The sequence below is a fragment of the Solanum dulcamara genome, chromosome 6 (assembly GCF_947179165.1).
Source record: "Solanum dulcamara chromosome 6, daSolDulc1.2, whole genome shotgun sequence".
NCBI lineage: Eukaryota > Viridiplantae > Streptophyta > Magnoliopsida > Solanales > Solanaceae > Solanum > Solanum dulcamara.
In genome coordinates, this window is record NC_077242.1 from 79,852,276 (window position 1) to 79,864,389 (window position 12,114).

Sequence of the window (12,114 nt, forward strand, 5' to 3'; positions counted from 1 at the left end):
AAATATACGGGATCGACAGAACTCAATAGCTTGTTTAAAAAAATTCACCAATTTTGTACGAAAATTAAATTTAGAGTCTAGTTACTAATACTAGATATTATTATCTTAAAATTAAGAACTCATAAATTTCAAATCTTACTGGTATAGGTCATCTGTGAACCTTACATTATTAGTGTTACAGCATATAATATTGACATTTGGCATTTTTAGGTAATTCAAACATATTCGTTTGGAAAATGTGATTTTTGAATTTTTGTCTTTTATTTCCTAATTCATTCTCGATTAGGTTAATTCATTTGCATATTTCAAAGTCAAACCTCCCGTGTGCTCCATGATATGACACTAGCCATTTGAAAGGAATGTATATACATAAACACATGATATAATTATTTCATATATAGCAGCTTGAATATATCTTATTCACCCAACGAAGACCAATTGAAGCTACAAATATATTATTAACATGGTTTGGGCTTTGAGAATAGGCCCATGTTTATGGTTTGGGCTTTGAGAATAGGCCCACGGTTATGGTTTGGGCTTCAAAAATATCTAAACAACGTCGACAATGGAGCCATTGAACTCCGGCGACGCCATAGCCTAAGCTCCTTCTTCGGTAAGGAGAATTGAGCTTATGTATAGTACTATTGCATAAATATTGTAGGTAAAGAGAACGGAGCTTTAAACTAGCAGCTTCAATGGAGTTAACTTTCCCAGTGAAAGCTCATTTTTTTGGCTCCAAAATTGGTTGCAAGTCCCCAAGCTACTCAACTTCAGTAAAATTCTACCAGAAAGTATCTCGTCCTCAATTTTCAGCACATGGAATTAGGGTTCGTTCTGAATTTGACCACAAAGTCAATGGCGCGTTCTCTCCTGATTCTGACGCTCGGTTTCTCGACCGGGTATATCTTTCTCTCTACATGTATGTGTTTATATATATTTGGTATCTTCTAGTTTTTATGTAATTAGCATTCTGGATATTGTCTTTTATATCTATCTGTATATTCTTATGCATTTTGGTCCTGAAAGAAGGAAAGAAGTCATTTTGGCAATATCCAAAAACAATGTAAAAGCATCAAGATGATGCAGATTTTACAAAATAGTGAGCTCAGAGGACAAAGTCAGCCATACAAACTTAACGAAAACTAGGCTACAGTTTACAGGTGCTGAATTAAGCCAACTTTATAACCAAAAAAAGATATCTAGCTTCGATGATAGATATAGGAGTTGATAGTCCATCAACACATCTGTGACTCCTCTCTGTCCAAACACACCACAAAATGCACGAGGGGATCATTTGCCAAGACTTAACTGACGGTGCTGTCAACTTGCCATAAAGAACAGCTTTCAAAAGCATCCTTCATGTTCTGTCGCATGACTCAACTTAGACCAAAATAGCAAAAAATATACACCAAATGCCTGTTCCAATGGGGCAGTGAAGAGAAACGTGCCTGGTAGATTCTGAATGTTTTAGACACATACAACATATGTTGGCCTGCTGAAAACTTTTTCTATTGAGATTGTCTTGGTTAAGGCATGCTTCATCATGGCTGTTCACTCTTATGAAAATGAATATTTGGAAAAGATAGATAATTGCCTTCATTTTATTTTTTGGGGACTGGTTAAAAATCATTATTTCTGTATGTTGCTTTACTGAAAATTTCCATGTGACTGACTTCCCTAACTCCTCCTGCTTCAGCAAAAAGCATTGGATGCTGCAATGAATGATATAAACAGCTCGTTTGGAAAAGGAAGCGTTACTAGATTGGGTAGTGCTGGCGGAGCTCTAGTGTACGTAACTTTTCCTCAGTGCCTTAAACTCAACCCCCTCACCTCCCCCCCCTCGCACCCCAAATAAAGGGAATGAAGTTCAAAAAAATATATTAACTTTCTGCACAGAAAACATATCGAAACAAGCATGACATGTTTTGGGGAAAAGAAGAAGAAAAAGAAAAAGGAGAAAATATTCTGCACAAAATTTTGATCCTTCTTTTTTTTTTGACAAAGGTAAAGTTGTATTCCTCAGCAATAAGGGTATGCTGGCAACCACCTAAAAGATTTACAAAATTTTGATCCTTGTTAGACTACAGAGTTTTACAAAGGTGGCTTTATAAGAAAAACTTGTCTTAGGAAGATTTAATAGTCTCTCTGTAGAGGTACATCAGTCTTACAACATTTGTGTATCTACTTCTTTATGCAGTGAAACTTTTCCGAGTGGCTGCTTGACTCTAGACTTTGCTTTAGGTGGTGGCCTTCCCAAAGGCAGAATTGTTGAGGTATAAAATTTTATGTTTTTTTTAATCTGTATTTTCAATATGCATTAGTTATTACTGGTTATTAGCCATCTATTTGGTTTCAAAAGTGTGGCTGCTTAGTTATTACTAATTGTTGGTTTTGATTACACATCAGTGGAGTAATCCTACAAGAAGATCCATAGAACAGTTATAGTGACGAGTAAATAGAGTGACTTTGTTAGAAAAGTATTTCATTAATAGGCTGGGTATTAGATTCTGATGTTTGTCTACTTATCCTGAACTCCTCTACTGATATGAGCATGTGGAATATTGAAAAGGTTGCTGCAATTTGTTATCTAATTGCTTTCCACACATTTGTTTTTACAGATATATGGGCCCGAAAGTAGTGGAAAGACTACCTTAGCTCTCCATGCTATTGCAGAAGTACAGGTGCAGTATGTGTTTGATTTATTCTACCCATCAGTTTGGAACTTCCATAGGCAGGGTGCTGCACTTGGAAGGGAGGGGGCATTGGAACTCTATTATTGTGACCAATCCACTGAAACCACTTGCCTTAGGCTTCTTACTTAAAAATGCTCTCATGTAAAGTTAGACAGATTATAAGCTGCTAAATTTTGTTATGCAGAAGCTAGGAGGCAATGCAATGCTTGTTGATGCTGAGCATGCTTTTGATCCTGCATACTCCAAAGCACTTGGAGTAGATGTAGAGAATTTGATTGTCTGCCAGCCTGATAATGGAGAGATGGCTCTAGAAAGTAACACCTTTCCCTTGTTTACACCATTAGAAATGATTTTGCAGTTTTTGCGCTAGCAACCTTGTCAATGATCGTGGTGGTCTTACTAGAGTTTGTACTGTCAACCAAACTTTTGGCTGTCTCAGTCGCAGACCGAATGTGTAGATCAGGTGCTGTAGATCTCATTTGTATTGATTCAGTCTCAGCCCTTACTCCACGAGCTGAAATTGAGGTAAGCCAACATTTTAATTTTCTGAATAATTTGAAAGCTTTAAATTGTTCCCACCAGTTCCTGATTTCAAGGTCTCTTATTTTGTCCAGGGAGAAATCGGGATGCAGCAAATGGGTTTACAAGCACGCCTGATGAGTCAAGCTTTACGTAAAATGTCAGGCAATGCTTCCAAAGCTGGATGTACTCTTATATTCCTCAATCAGATAAGATACAAGGTATTCTTGACTTAGAAATTGCAGTGTACTCTTTTTAAGTACTGAAACGGCACCCCAGTGCATAAAGCATCCCTCGTTCACTAGGGTCCTGGGAAGGGCCGCATTGGGGTGTGATGTAGACAGCCTAACCTAATGTAAGCATAAGTGACTGATTACACGGCTAGAACCCATAAGCTATAGGTCACAGATGATGAATAATCTTGTCAATGAAAAATTGTCATTCTTGCTTCCACTGTGATGAACTTTATAATTTAGCATAATTCTCATCATAACTTTTGGACTTACTTGCTGAATGAAAGTAATAACTATGCTTCGAATCAGATTGGTGTTTATTACGGAAATCCCGAGGTCACAAGTGGAGGGATTGCCTTAAAGTTTTTCGCCTCCGTTCGACTTGAAATCCGTTCTACAGGGAAGATAAAATCTGTGAGTGCACAACTGCTCAGTCGGCTTATGGATTTTTCATATTTACTCATTTAAATTTCTTTATGAAAAAATTGTTACTCTTCCTTTCAGGCAAAAGGAGATGAGGAAGTGGGCATTAAGGTCCGAGTGAGAGTTCAAAAGAGTAAGGTAAAACTGCTTCACGTCATAATTATTCAATGTGGTGGCATCAGTATTATGTTTGTGGGAATGGAAAACATATGGTAATGGTTCAGTTATACAAGTGTTCAGTGCTTAAAACTATAAAGCTGACATTTGCATAATAAAGGTTATCATGGTTATTGGATTTCCTGCACTGGAAGCATGGTGATTCCACTGTATGATTATTGTAAATTGATGTATACTGTCGAAGACTTCATGTAGCTACTTTAGTAGTGCATCCATGCAGAGATCTCTTTTAGGGAAGACCTCTATTTATTTTGAAATCTCTTTTAGCAAATACAGGAACATGAAAGAAATTGCCAGTATACATCTGATCTTTTACTGTTTGCATCTTCTTGCTGATTATGGTGCCAATATGCTTATTGGTCTTACTCTTTTCCTTCTTAGGTTTCTAGACCATACAAGCAAGCAGAATTTGAAATTATCTTTGGAGAAGGAGTGAGCAAGCTGGTTTGTGGCATTCTTATCTTTCTTTTCCTTTGTGTTTGGCTCAAATTCTGTTCCTGAAATCGACTTTTTGCAGGGTTGTGTATTAGATTGTGCTGAACTGATTGAGGTGGTGGCTAAGAAAGGTTCATGGTATAACTACGGAGAGCATAGGTTAGTACATTTTGCAGTTTTTGCTAAAATATAGGGACTCCCAAGAAGCTTACTAAACTTTTAATTTATGAAACTCCATATCTCAAAAGAAATATTTGCATATTTTTGTCATGACCGCTCAAGAGTCTGGGAATTTTCCACATGCTGTACTAGAAGTGTCAAAGCTTACACTCAAAATGAAAAGAAAACAGCTTAGGAGAATTTATAGACCTCATACTTTGTGGTTGCTGATGGAAATAATTTAAAGTAGTAAGAATAAGCAAGAAATTGACTTTCAATGTGATTCAAAACTGTGTAACCGATTATTGATGTAGAAGCTAAGATTAGTCAAAGATTTGTCTTGTACTTCAGTGAACTGAGTCTTGCAAGGTTCATTACTAATATTATGTGACTCAGCACTGTTTCTTGATGTTTTACTTTATTACTAATCTTGTGTGAGTCATTCACTGATTCTTGATGCTTTAATGAAGGCTGGGACAGGGACGAGAGAAATCATTGCAATACTTGAGAGAAAATCCTCTTCTCTCTGAAGAAATAGAAAAGGTATCATGCCCTCCTTTTTAGGTGCATTTTGGAAGAGTTTTAGTTGTCATATTGTGTAAGATACAAGTTCAATACCTAAACATAACCTGGGAGGTTTTAAATGAATAAATAATCTGATGTTAAAAGAGAACTAATAACCACACAATATCCTAAGTTTATTTGCATATTTGGTATGTTCATTAGCTAATCTGTTCTGGTATCTTGAGCTTGTAGGCTGTTGTTTTTGATGGAAACTACGACCAGTTATGTGGTCATAGTTTTTTAGCGACAGTAAATGAATTTATGTGGTATGAGTACCCATACACGAAGATATATTTTTACATATCGTAGTTATTAGATTAACATATTGAGAGGTTTCTTGTACACTGTTTATCAATATTTTGGAGGCTAAGAAATGACATTATCTACCTGCCTGAGCAGATGGTTCGGTCATCGGTGCTAGAGACAACGGGGGTTGTAAGCTCTTCTTCATTGAGACATCCACTGCCACAGCTTCTAGAGGAAGATGGATTTCAAGAGATGCAATAAGATGAATCAGAGTTCTGCTTTGACTGATTATGACAACAGAGCATTTCACAACCAACATTGACATCCATCTGAGATTCTACATAAGAAATGAACAAAATTGAAAGGGTCGCTGCCAGATTTGCTTAGTATGAAACCATTTCTGTACTCTAATAGATTATTGAAGAAGGATGTATATTCTTGTACACTAATACATCTTGGCGAGAAGAGGGAGATACATACGTCCTTCATTGCTTGACTGGTTACCTGTTGGGCAAATATGAAAGCTTGTACTTGGACGTCTTAGGCGACGAGGTGTTAACTGTGCCAAAACAGAAGAATTAGAGTTAAGATGGTGAAAAGGAGTGTTAGCTCCTTGGTGCATATTTTGTCCCTATCTTTGGTTGTACTGTTGGCCAAAACTTTTATGTCTTGCTCTTTTTGTGTAGATTAGCTTCAAGAGCATCAATATTACCATTCTGTTGGACTTTCGAAAAAAGCAATATTTGAACATTTCAGAATGTGCCAGAGGCAAACGAAGATTTTTGCTTGTATCATGGAGTTAATTGACATTAGCATTGGAGGTAACATCTAGTGTTGCGTTGGTATTATTATCCCAGTAAGGTGTAGCGGTAGGCGTGGATCTGGAGTGTCGTCCATGGATTCAAGTAAATCCATTAGTTCCTATGTTTTAAGAAATCTATTAAATATCTATCTGTGAACTTTATATATTATTATATATTAATTTGAGATTGTTGCGGGAACCTTACATTTTAAATCATGGATCAGCCTCTGTGATTGTGTGTGGTATGTCTTGGCAGATAAGTCATTATACACACGAAAAATTAAGAAAAATATTAATTTTTTATTTCATGACCCCTAAACGTTAAAAAAGGTGGCATGGGTTTTACAAAAATTATGAATACCATTCACTAGGTAATTATAGATGGTCCTATAAAATACGAGGTCAAAATATTTCGGACGGTCATATAACAAAATATTCTTAAGCTAATTACACGAAAAATTTAGAAAAATCTTGAATTACTGTTTTGTGATCCCTAAACGCTAAAAAAGTGGCGTGAATCTTATAGAAACTGTGAATATCATTCACTAGGTAATTACAGATGGTCCTACAAAATTTGGAGTCAAAAAATTTTGCACGATCATATTTACAAAATAACTGTAGGCTATAACCTCTAAACACTAAAAGAAAAGGGCATATATCCAATAAAAGCTATGAATATTATTCACTAGGTAATTATGAATGGTCCTATAAAATTAGGAGTAAAAAAGTTTGGATAATATTTACAATATATTCATAGGCTAATACACACAAAAAAAATGAAAAAAATCCGAAAAATCCTTACTTCTTGTTTCATGACCTCCTATGCGCTGAAAAAAAGGTGTGGATCCTCTAAAAACTGTGATATTATTTACTAGGTAATTATAGATAGACCTACAAAATTAGGAGTTAAAAAAATCTGGACATGAATATTTTGTTCATAGGCTAATACACATGAAAAATTTAGAAAAATCCTGAATTTTTGTTTCGTGACATCCTAAAAGCTAAAGTGGCATAGATCCTATAGAAGCTATGAATATGATTCACTTGATAATTACGGATGGTTTTACAAAATATTACGGATAGTCCTAAAAAAAATATGATGTCAAAAAATTTCAGACGGTCATATTTACAAAATATTAATAGGCATTACATGAAAAATTGAGAAAAATCTTGAATTTATGTTTCATGACCTCCTAAACACTAAAACAAAGTGGTGTGGATCCTTTAAAAGCTGTGAATATCATTCACTAGGTAATTACGGATGGTCCTATAAAATTAGGAGTCAAAAAATTTTGGACAATAATACACAGGAAAAACAGAAAAAAAAAATCTGAATTCCTGTTTTGTGACCTCTAAATGCTAAAATGGATCTTATAGAAGCTATGAATATGATTAACTAGGTAATTACGGATGGTCCTACAAAATATAGGGTCAAAAGGTTTTGGACGGTCATATTTATAATATATTCATAGACTAATACACAAGAAAAATTGAGGAAAATCTTGAATTTCTATTTTGTTACTCGTAAATGCTAAAAAAAAAAAGTGGCATGAATCTTATAGAAGCTATGAATATCATTCACTAGGTAATCATGGGTGGTTTTATAAAATATGGTGTTGAAAAACTTTTGAACGGTCATATTTACAAAATATTAATAAGCTAATACATACGAAAAATTGAGAAAAATATTGAAATCTTTTTTCGTGACCCCTAAACGCTAAAAAGACATAGTGTAGATCTTATAGAAGCTATGAATATCATTCACTAGATACTTACGGATAGTCCTACAAAATTTTAGACAAAAAGTTCTGGACAATCATATTTACAAAATATTACACAAAAAATTGAGAAATTTTTTGAATTCCTGTTTCATGACCCTTAAACGCTAAAAAAAAGTGGTATGGATCCTATAGAAGTTATGAATATCATTCACTAGGTAGTTACAGATGGTAATTAAAAAAATAAGAGTCAAAAAGTTCCAGACAATAGTATTTACAATATATTCATAGGCATTAACACACGAAAAGTTGAAAAAAATTCTGAATTCTTATTTTGTGACCCCTAAACGCTAAAAAATAAGCACCTCCACCCACGATCGGTAGGTCCTGGGTTCGAGTCACACTGGAGGGGAAGTGTGAAAACACTATAAATCCTCCAAAATGGGGGGTAAAAAAAAAAAGAAAAAAAAAACGCTAAAAAAAGTGACATGGATCCTATAGAAGCTATGAATATCATTCACTAAGTAATTATTGATAGTCCAAAATTTTGAGAGAAAAAGTTCCGGACAATCATATTTACAAAGTAATCATAGGCTAATACACATGAAAAATTGTGAATTTATTTTTTTCTGATCTTTAAACGCTATGAAAAGTGGCGTGGCGTGGATCCTATAAAAACTATGAATATCATTCAATAGGTAATTATGAATGGTCTTACAAAATATGGGGACAAAAAGTTTCGGACGTTCATATTTACAAAATATTCAGAGGTTAATACACACAAAAAATTGAGAAAAAACTTAAATTCTTGTTTCGTAACTCCTAAATGCTAAAAGAAGTGGTGTGAATGTAATTATGGATGGTCCTACAAAATATGAGTTCAGAAAATTTCAGACAATCATATTTACAATATATTCATAGGCTAGAGGCAATAAATTGTTAAAATCTTGAATTCTTGTTTTGTAACCCCTAAACACTAAAAAAAAATGGTGGGATCCTACAAAAGCTATGGTATTCACTAGGTAACCCTTATTCACTAGATACTTACCGATGGTCCTACAACATATGTTTCTAAAAGTTTTGGACGATCATATTTACAAAATATTCATAAGTTAATACACACGAGAACCTGAGAAAAATTCTAAATTTCTATTTTGTGACCCCTAAACGCTAAAAAAGAGGCTTGAATTCTATAGAAGCTACGAACATCACTCACTATGTTATTAGTGATGATCCTACAAAATATTGGGTCAAAAAGTTTTGAAGGGTCATATTTATTAAATATCAATAGGCTAATATACACACGAAAAATTGAGAAAAAACCTGAATTCTTATCTTTGACACCCTAAACGCTAAAAAAAGTGGTGTGGATAGTATAGAAACTATAAATATCATTCACTAAATAACTACGAAAGATCCTACAGAATTTGGATTCAAAAAGTTCCGAACAATCATATTTACAATATATTCGTAGGTTATTAGTTCATTGAAAGCGATCGCTCGTGACTAAACTTAGAAGATTAAGATTACAAGGACCTTAAACAAGCAACATTATGTGTAATATTATCCACAGTAAAATCACAGCAATTACATATTAATCATGATGCCAGGAAATATTTTGAAGTATTCATGAAAAGATTACATGGTGAGCTGGAATACAACATAAAATAGTACAATACAAGGATAACATTCTACTGTGCCAAAGCACTTGTGTTAAAGACAAGGAGAGCACCTCCTGCAAGAATGCCAATCAAGGTCACTGCCCATATGGCTAAGCCAGTGGTACCTACAATTTATATTGAACGCGAATCAGGATCTAGAGTCAGTGAATTCAGAATGAGTACAATCTTATTATAAATGTTGTTGTGTATATATACATAGTTCGAGTTTAAAAAAAGGAAGTTCAGGTAAATTCTTAGAATCCGCACTAAATCAATTTGGAAACTGTCATACCTCCAACATAGACATCACCACTTGGAGACCAATCTTCTGTGTTGTAGATGGGACTGGATTTTCAAAATCACACAAAGTATCAGATTAATTGCTTCATGTTCTATAAGTGAAGAATTACATTATGCAAATTAAGAATTTTTTTCACTAACCTGTATCCATCAACATTAGCTCCATATTTGTCAACAAATTGGTACACACCCTTTCCCTAAACATCACCATGTTTTGTTCATATGTTAGAAAAAGTAATAAAATAAAATATACATACTTAGAAGCTACAAAAAAAACAATTGTTATAAACTACATTCTTCTATTTTGAAAAGAATATTATATTACTACTGATTAATAATATTATTATAAATATCAAAGGTAGAAGTAGAAACAAACCTTGGGCTTCCTTCCTGAGGCATCAAGCCCATCTCTCAAGGCCATGCCTCCATTAATTCCTAGTAACAAAGCCCACTTCATAATCAGCATATAGTATTAATTTTGCATTACAATATTTTATCTCAAGTTTTTTCAACTACACATATATATACATAGTTTGCATTAATTAGGATAGGTTGTCTACACCACATCCCAGAGTAACGTGGGATATACTTTGTATACCGAGCTACTTTCATTAAAGAGTTGAGGGGAAAAAAAGACCCTTACTCAAGTACAAAGACAGTTCGCTAACAACAAACGTATGAATATAGCCCCAAAATTCAACAGATGATACCATTAAGTCATTTCATTTCATACATGAGCAGCGGCGGAGGCCGTATATTTAGTAAGGGGTTCAAAATCTTAAAAAGTAACACATGAACTAGCCGAAGAAGTTCGACATCTACTATATACATAAAAAATTATTTTAATCACATATAAATAATATAATTTTTTGTCGAAGACCCTCACCCCCTGTACATGAGTGAATGTGCACCTTTTCCAAGAGTTTGACGAATATATACTATTATATATAAGGTCATGACTTAAAAGCTAAATAACTAGTAATTCTAATAGTAAACATGGACATGGACATGATAAATTACCTATCAAGACAAATTAAAACTCCACTAATAATGTAAATATTGTAACACTATTCATGTATATAAGTTAAACTCCAAGTTAATTAAATAAAAGTGGCAAGAAGAGAAAATTACATACCATAGGGTTTGTCAGTCTTAATTTTCTTGCCACCACTAGCCACAACTTTGAAGGAAGAAGAAGACCTAGCAAGTGATGGAAGCCCTTTCACTGCTGTTTTCTCCAAAGTGAAAGTTGGCTTTAGGCTCAATGAGCTCATTACTGTGCTTGCCATTTTTCTCCTATACCTTTTCTCTTCTTTTGCTCTCACCACTTAGTAGTATGAATTATTTATTTTCACTTTCCATGGTCCCTTGAAAATAATATTAGTGATGACTTGCAATTTGTGATTTACATGTTGACAAGTGGCACCCCTTTTGTGGATTGCTTCTAGATAATCTTATTACCAACATTATCAATATATACTAACATTCTTACTACTACAAATTATTATTTCCCTTTGCCTTATCTTAGTTTTGTACACTTGGATTTTATTCATTGGCTTTCTTTGATTATTAGGGGACCCAAGAGATTGACTTGTTTCTCTACATTTTTGTTATTCTCAATTTTATTATATTTTCAGTCCACTCGTGCAAGGAAGAGGACAGTTATATGTCTAGGGGTTGAAGAGAAGCCTTGTTTTTTTTGGTTGTTGGAGACCAGAATAAACTATGAGGGGTTATGATTTTTAAAAATTTTCCTCAGATAATAATAGTGTCAAGTAACTTGTGAATATATAACTCGTATCCTAACCCAAGTTAGCTCATGAGAAAGAAGATTGTCCGAAATCATACCAAAAGAACACAACTTATGTGATCATATAAGAAACAGGGCCCGTCAATGGATCATGTGAAAATATAGCCCTTAAACCTATGTCACCTCCAAATGCTAGAGAGCACAACTCAATTCTCTCAACCAAAAATTGGAATTTATAACAATTTTGAGCTAAGTAATGAATTAATGCCCACCTTGTATAGCATTTCAACTAGCTAGTTAAGGAGGACAAATCAAATCCAAAGATTAAAATCCTCCTTATTTCTCTCTGATTTTAGTGTTTTAATTGTATTTACCTTCTGATACTGAAGTTTATACGATTGGGCTACATTGGCAAGGTATAGTTTTAATCGAGA

General features: G+C 34.2%; 2 protein-coding genes across 2 annotated transcripts; one reads left to right on the forward strand and one right to left on the reverse strand.

Annotated features, from left to right (window-relative positions):
* Positions 1-558: 558 nt before the first annotated feature.
* LOC129891685 (DNA repair protein recA homolog 1, chloroplastic) lies at positions 559-6,431 on the forward strand. Its single transcript, XM_055967127.1, has 13 exons — positions 559-899; positions 1,697-1,788; positions 2,198-2,273; positions 2,619-2,681; positions 2,878-3,007; positions 3,133-3,218; positions 3,308-3,433; positions 3,755-3,859; positions 3,950-4,006; positions 4,427-4,489; positions 4,563-4,639; positions 5,110-5,182; positions 5,603-6,431. The coding sequence occupies exons 1-13, from the start codon at positions 696-698 to the stop codon at positions 5,708-5,710; spliced, it is 1,260 nt and encodes a 419-aa protein (XP_055823102.1). The 5' UTR covers positions 559-695; the 3' UTR covers positions 5,711-6,431.
* Positions 6,432-9,506: 3,075 nt separating this feature from the next.
* Positions 9,507-11,364, reverse strand: LOC129891687 (photosystem II 10 kDa polypeptide, chloroplastic). Its single transcript, XM_055967131.1, has 5 exons — positions 11,066-11,364; positions 10,307-10,365; positions 10,072-10,127; positions 9,923-9,975; positions 9,507-9,755 (listed from the first exon to the last, which is right to left on the reverse strand). The coding sequence occupies exons 1-5, from the start codon at positions 11,217-11,219 to the stop codon at positions 9,661-9,663; spliced, it is 417 nt and encodes a 138-aa protein (XP_055823106.1). The 5' UTR covers positions 11,220-11,364; the 3' UTR covers positions 9,507-9,660.
* Between the last annotated feature and the right edge of the window lie 750 nt (positions 11,365-12,114).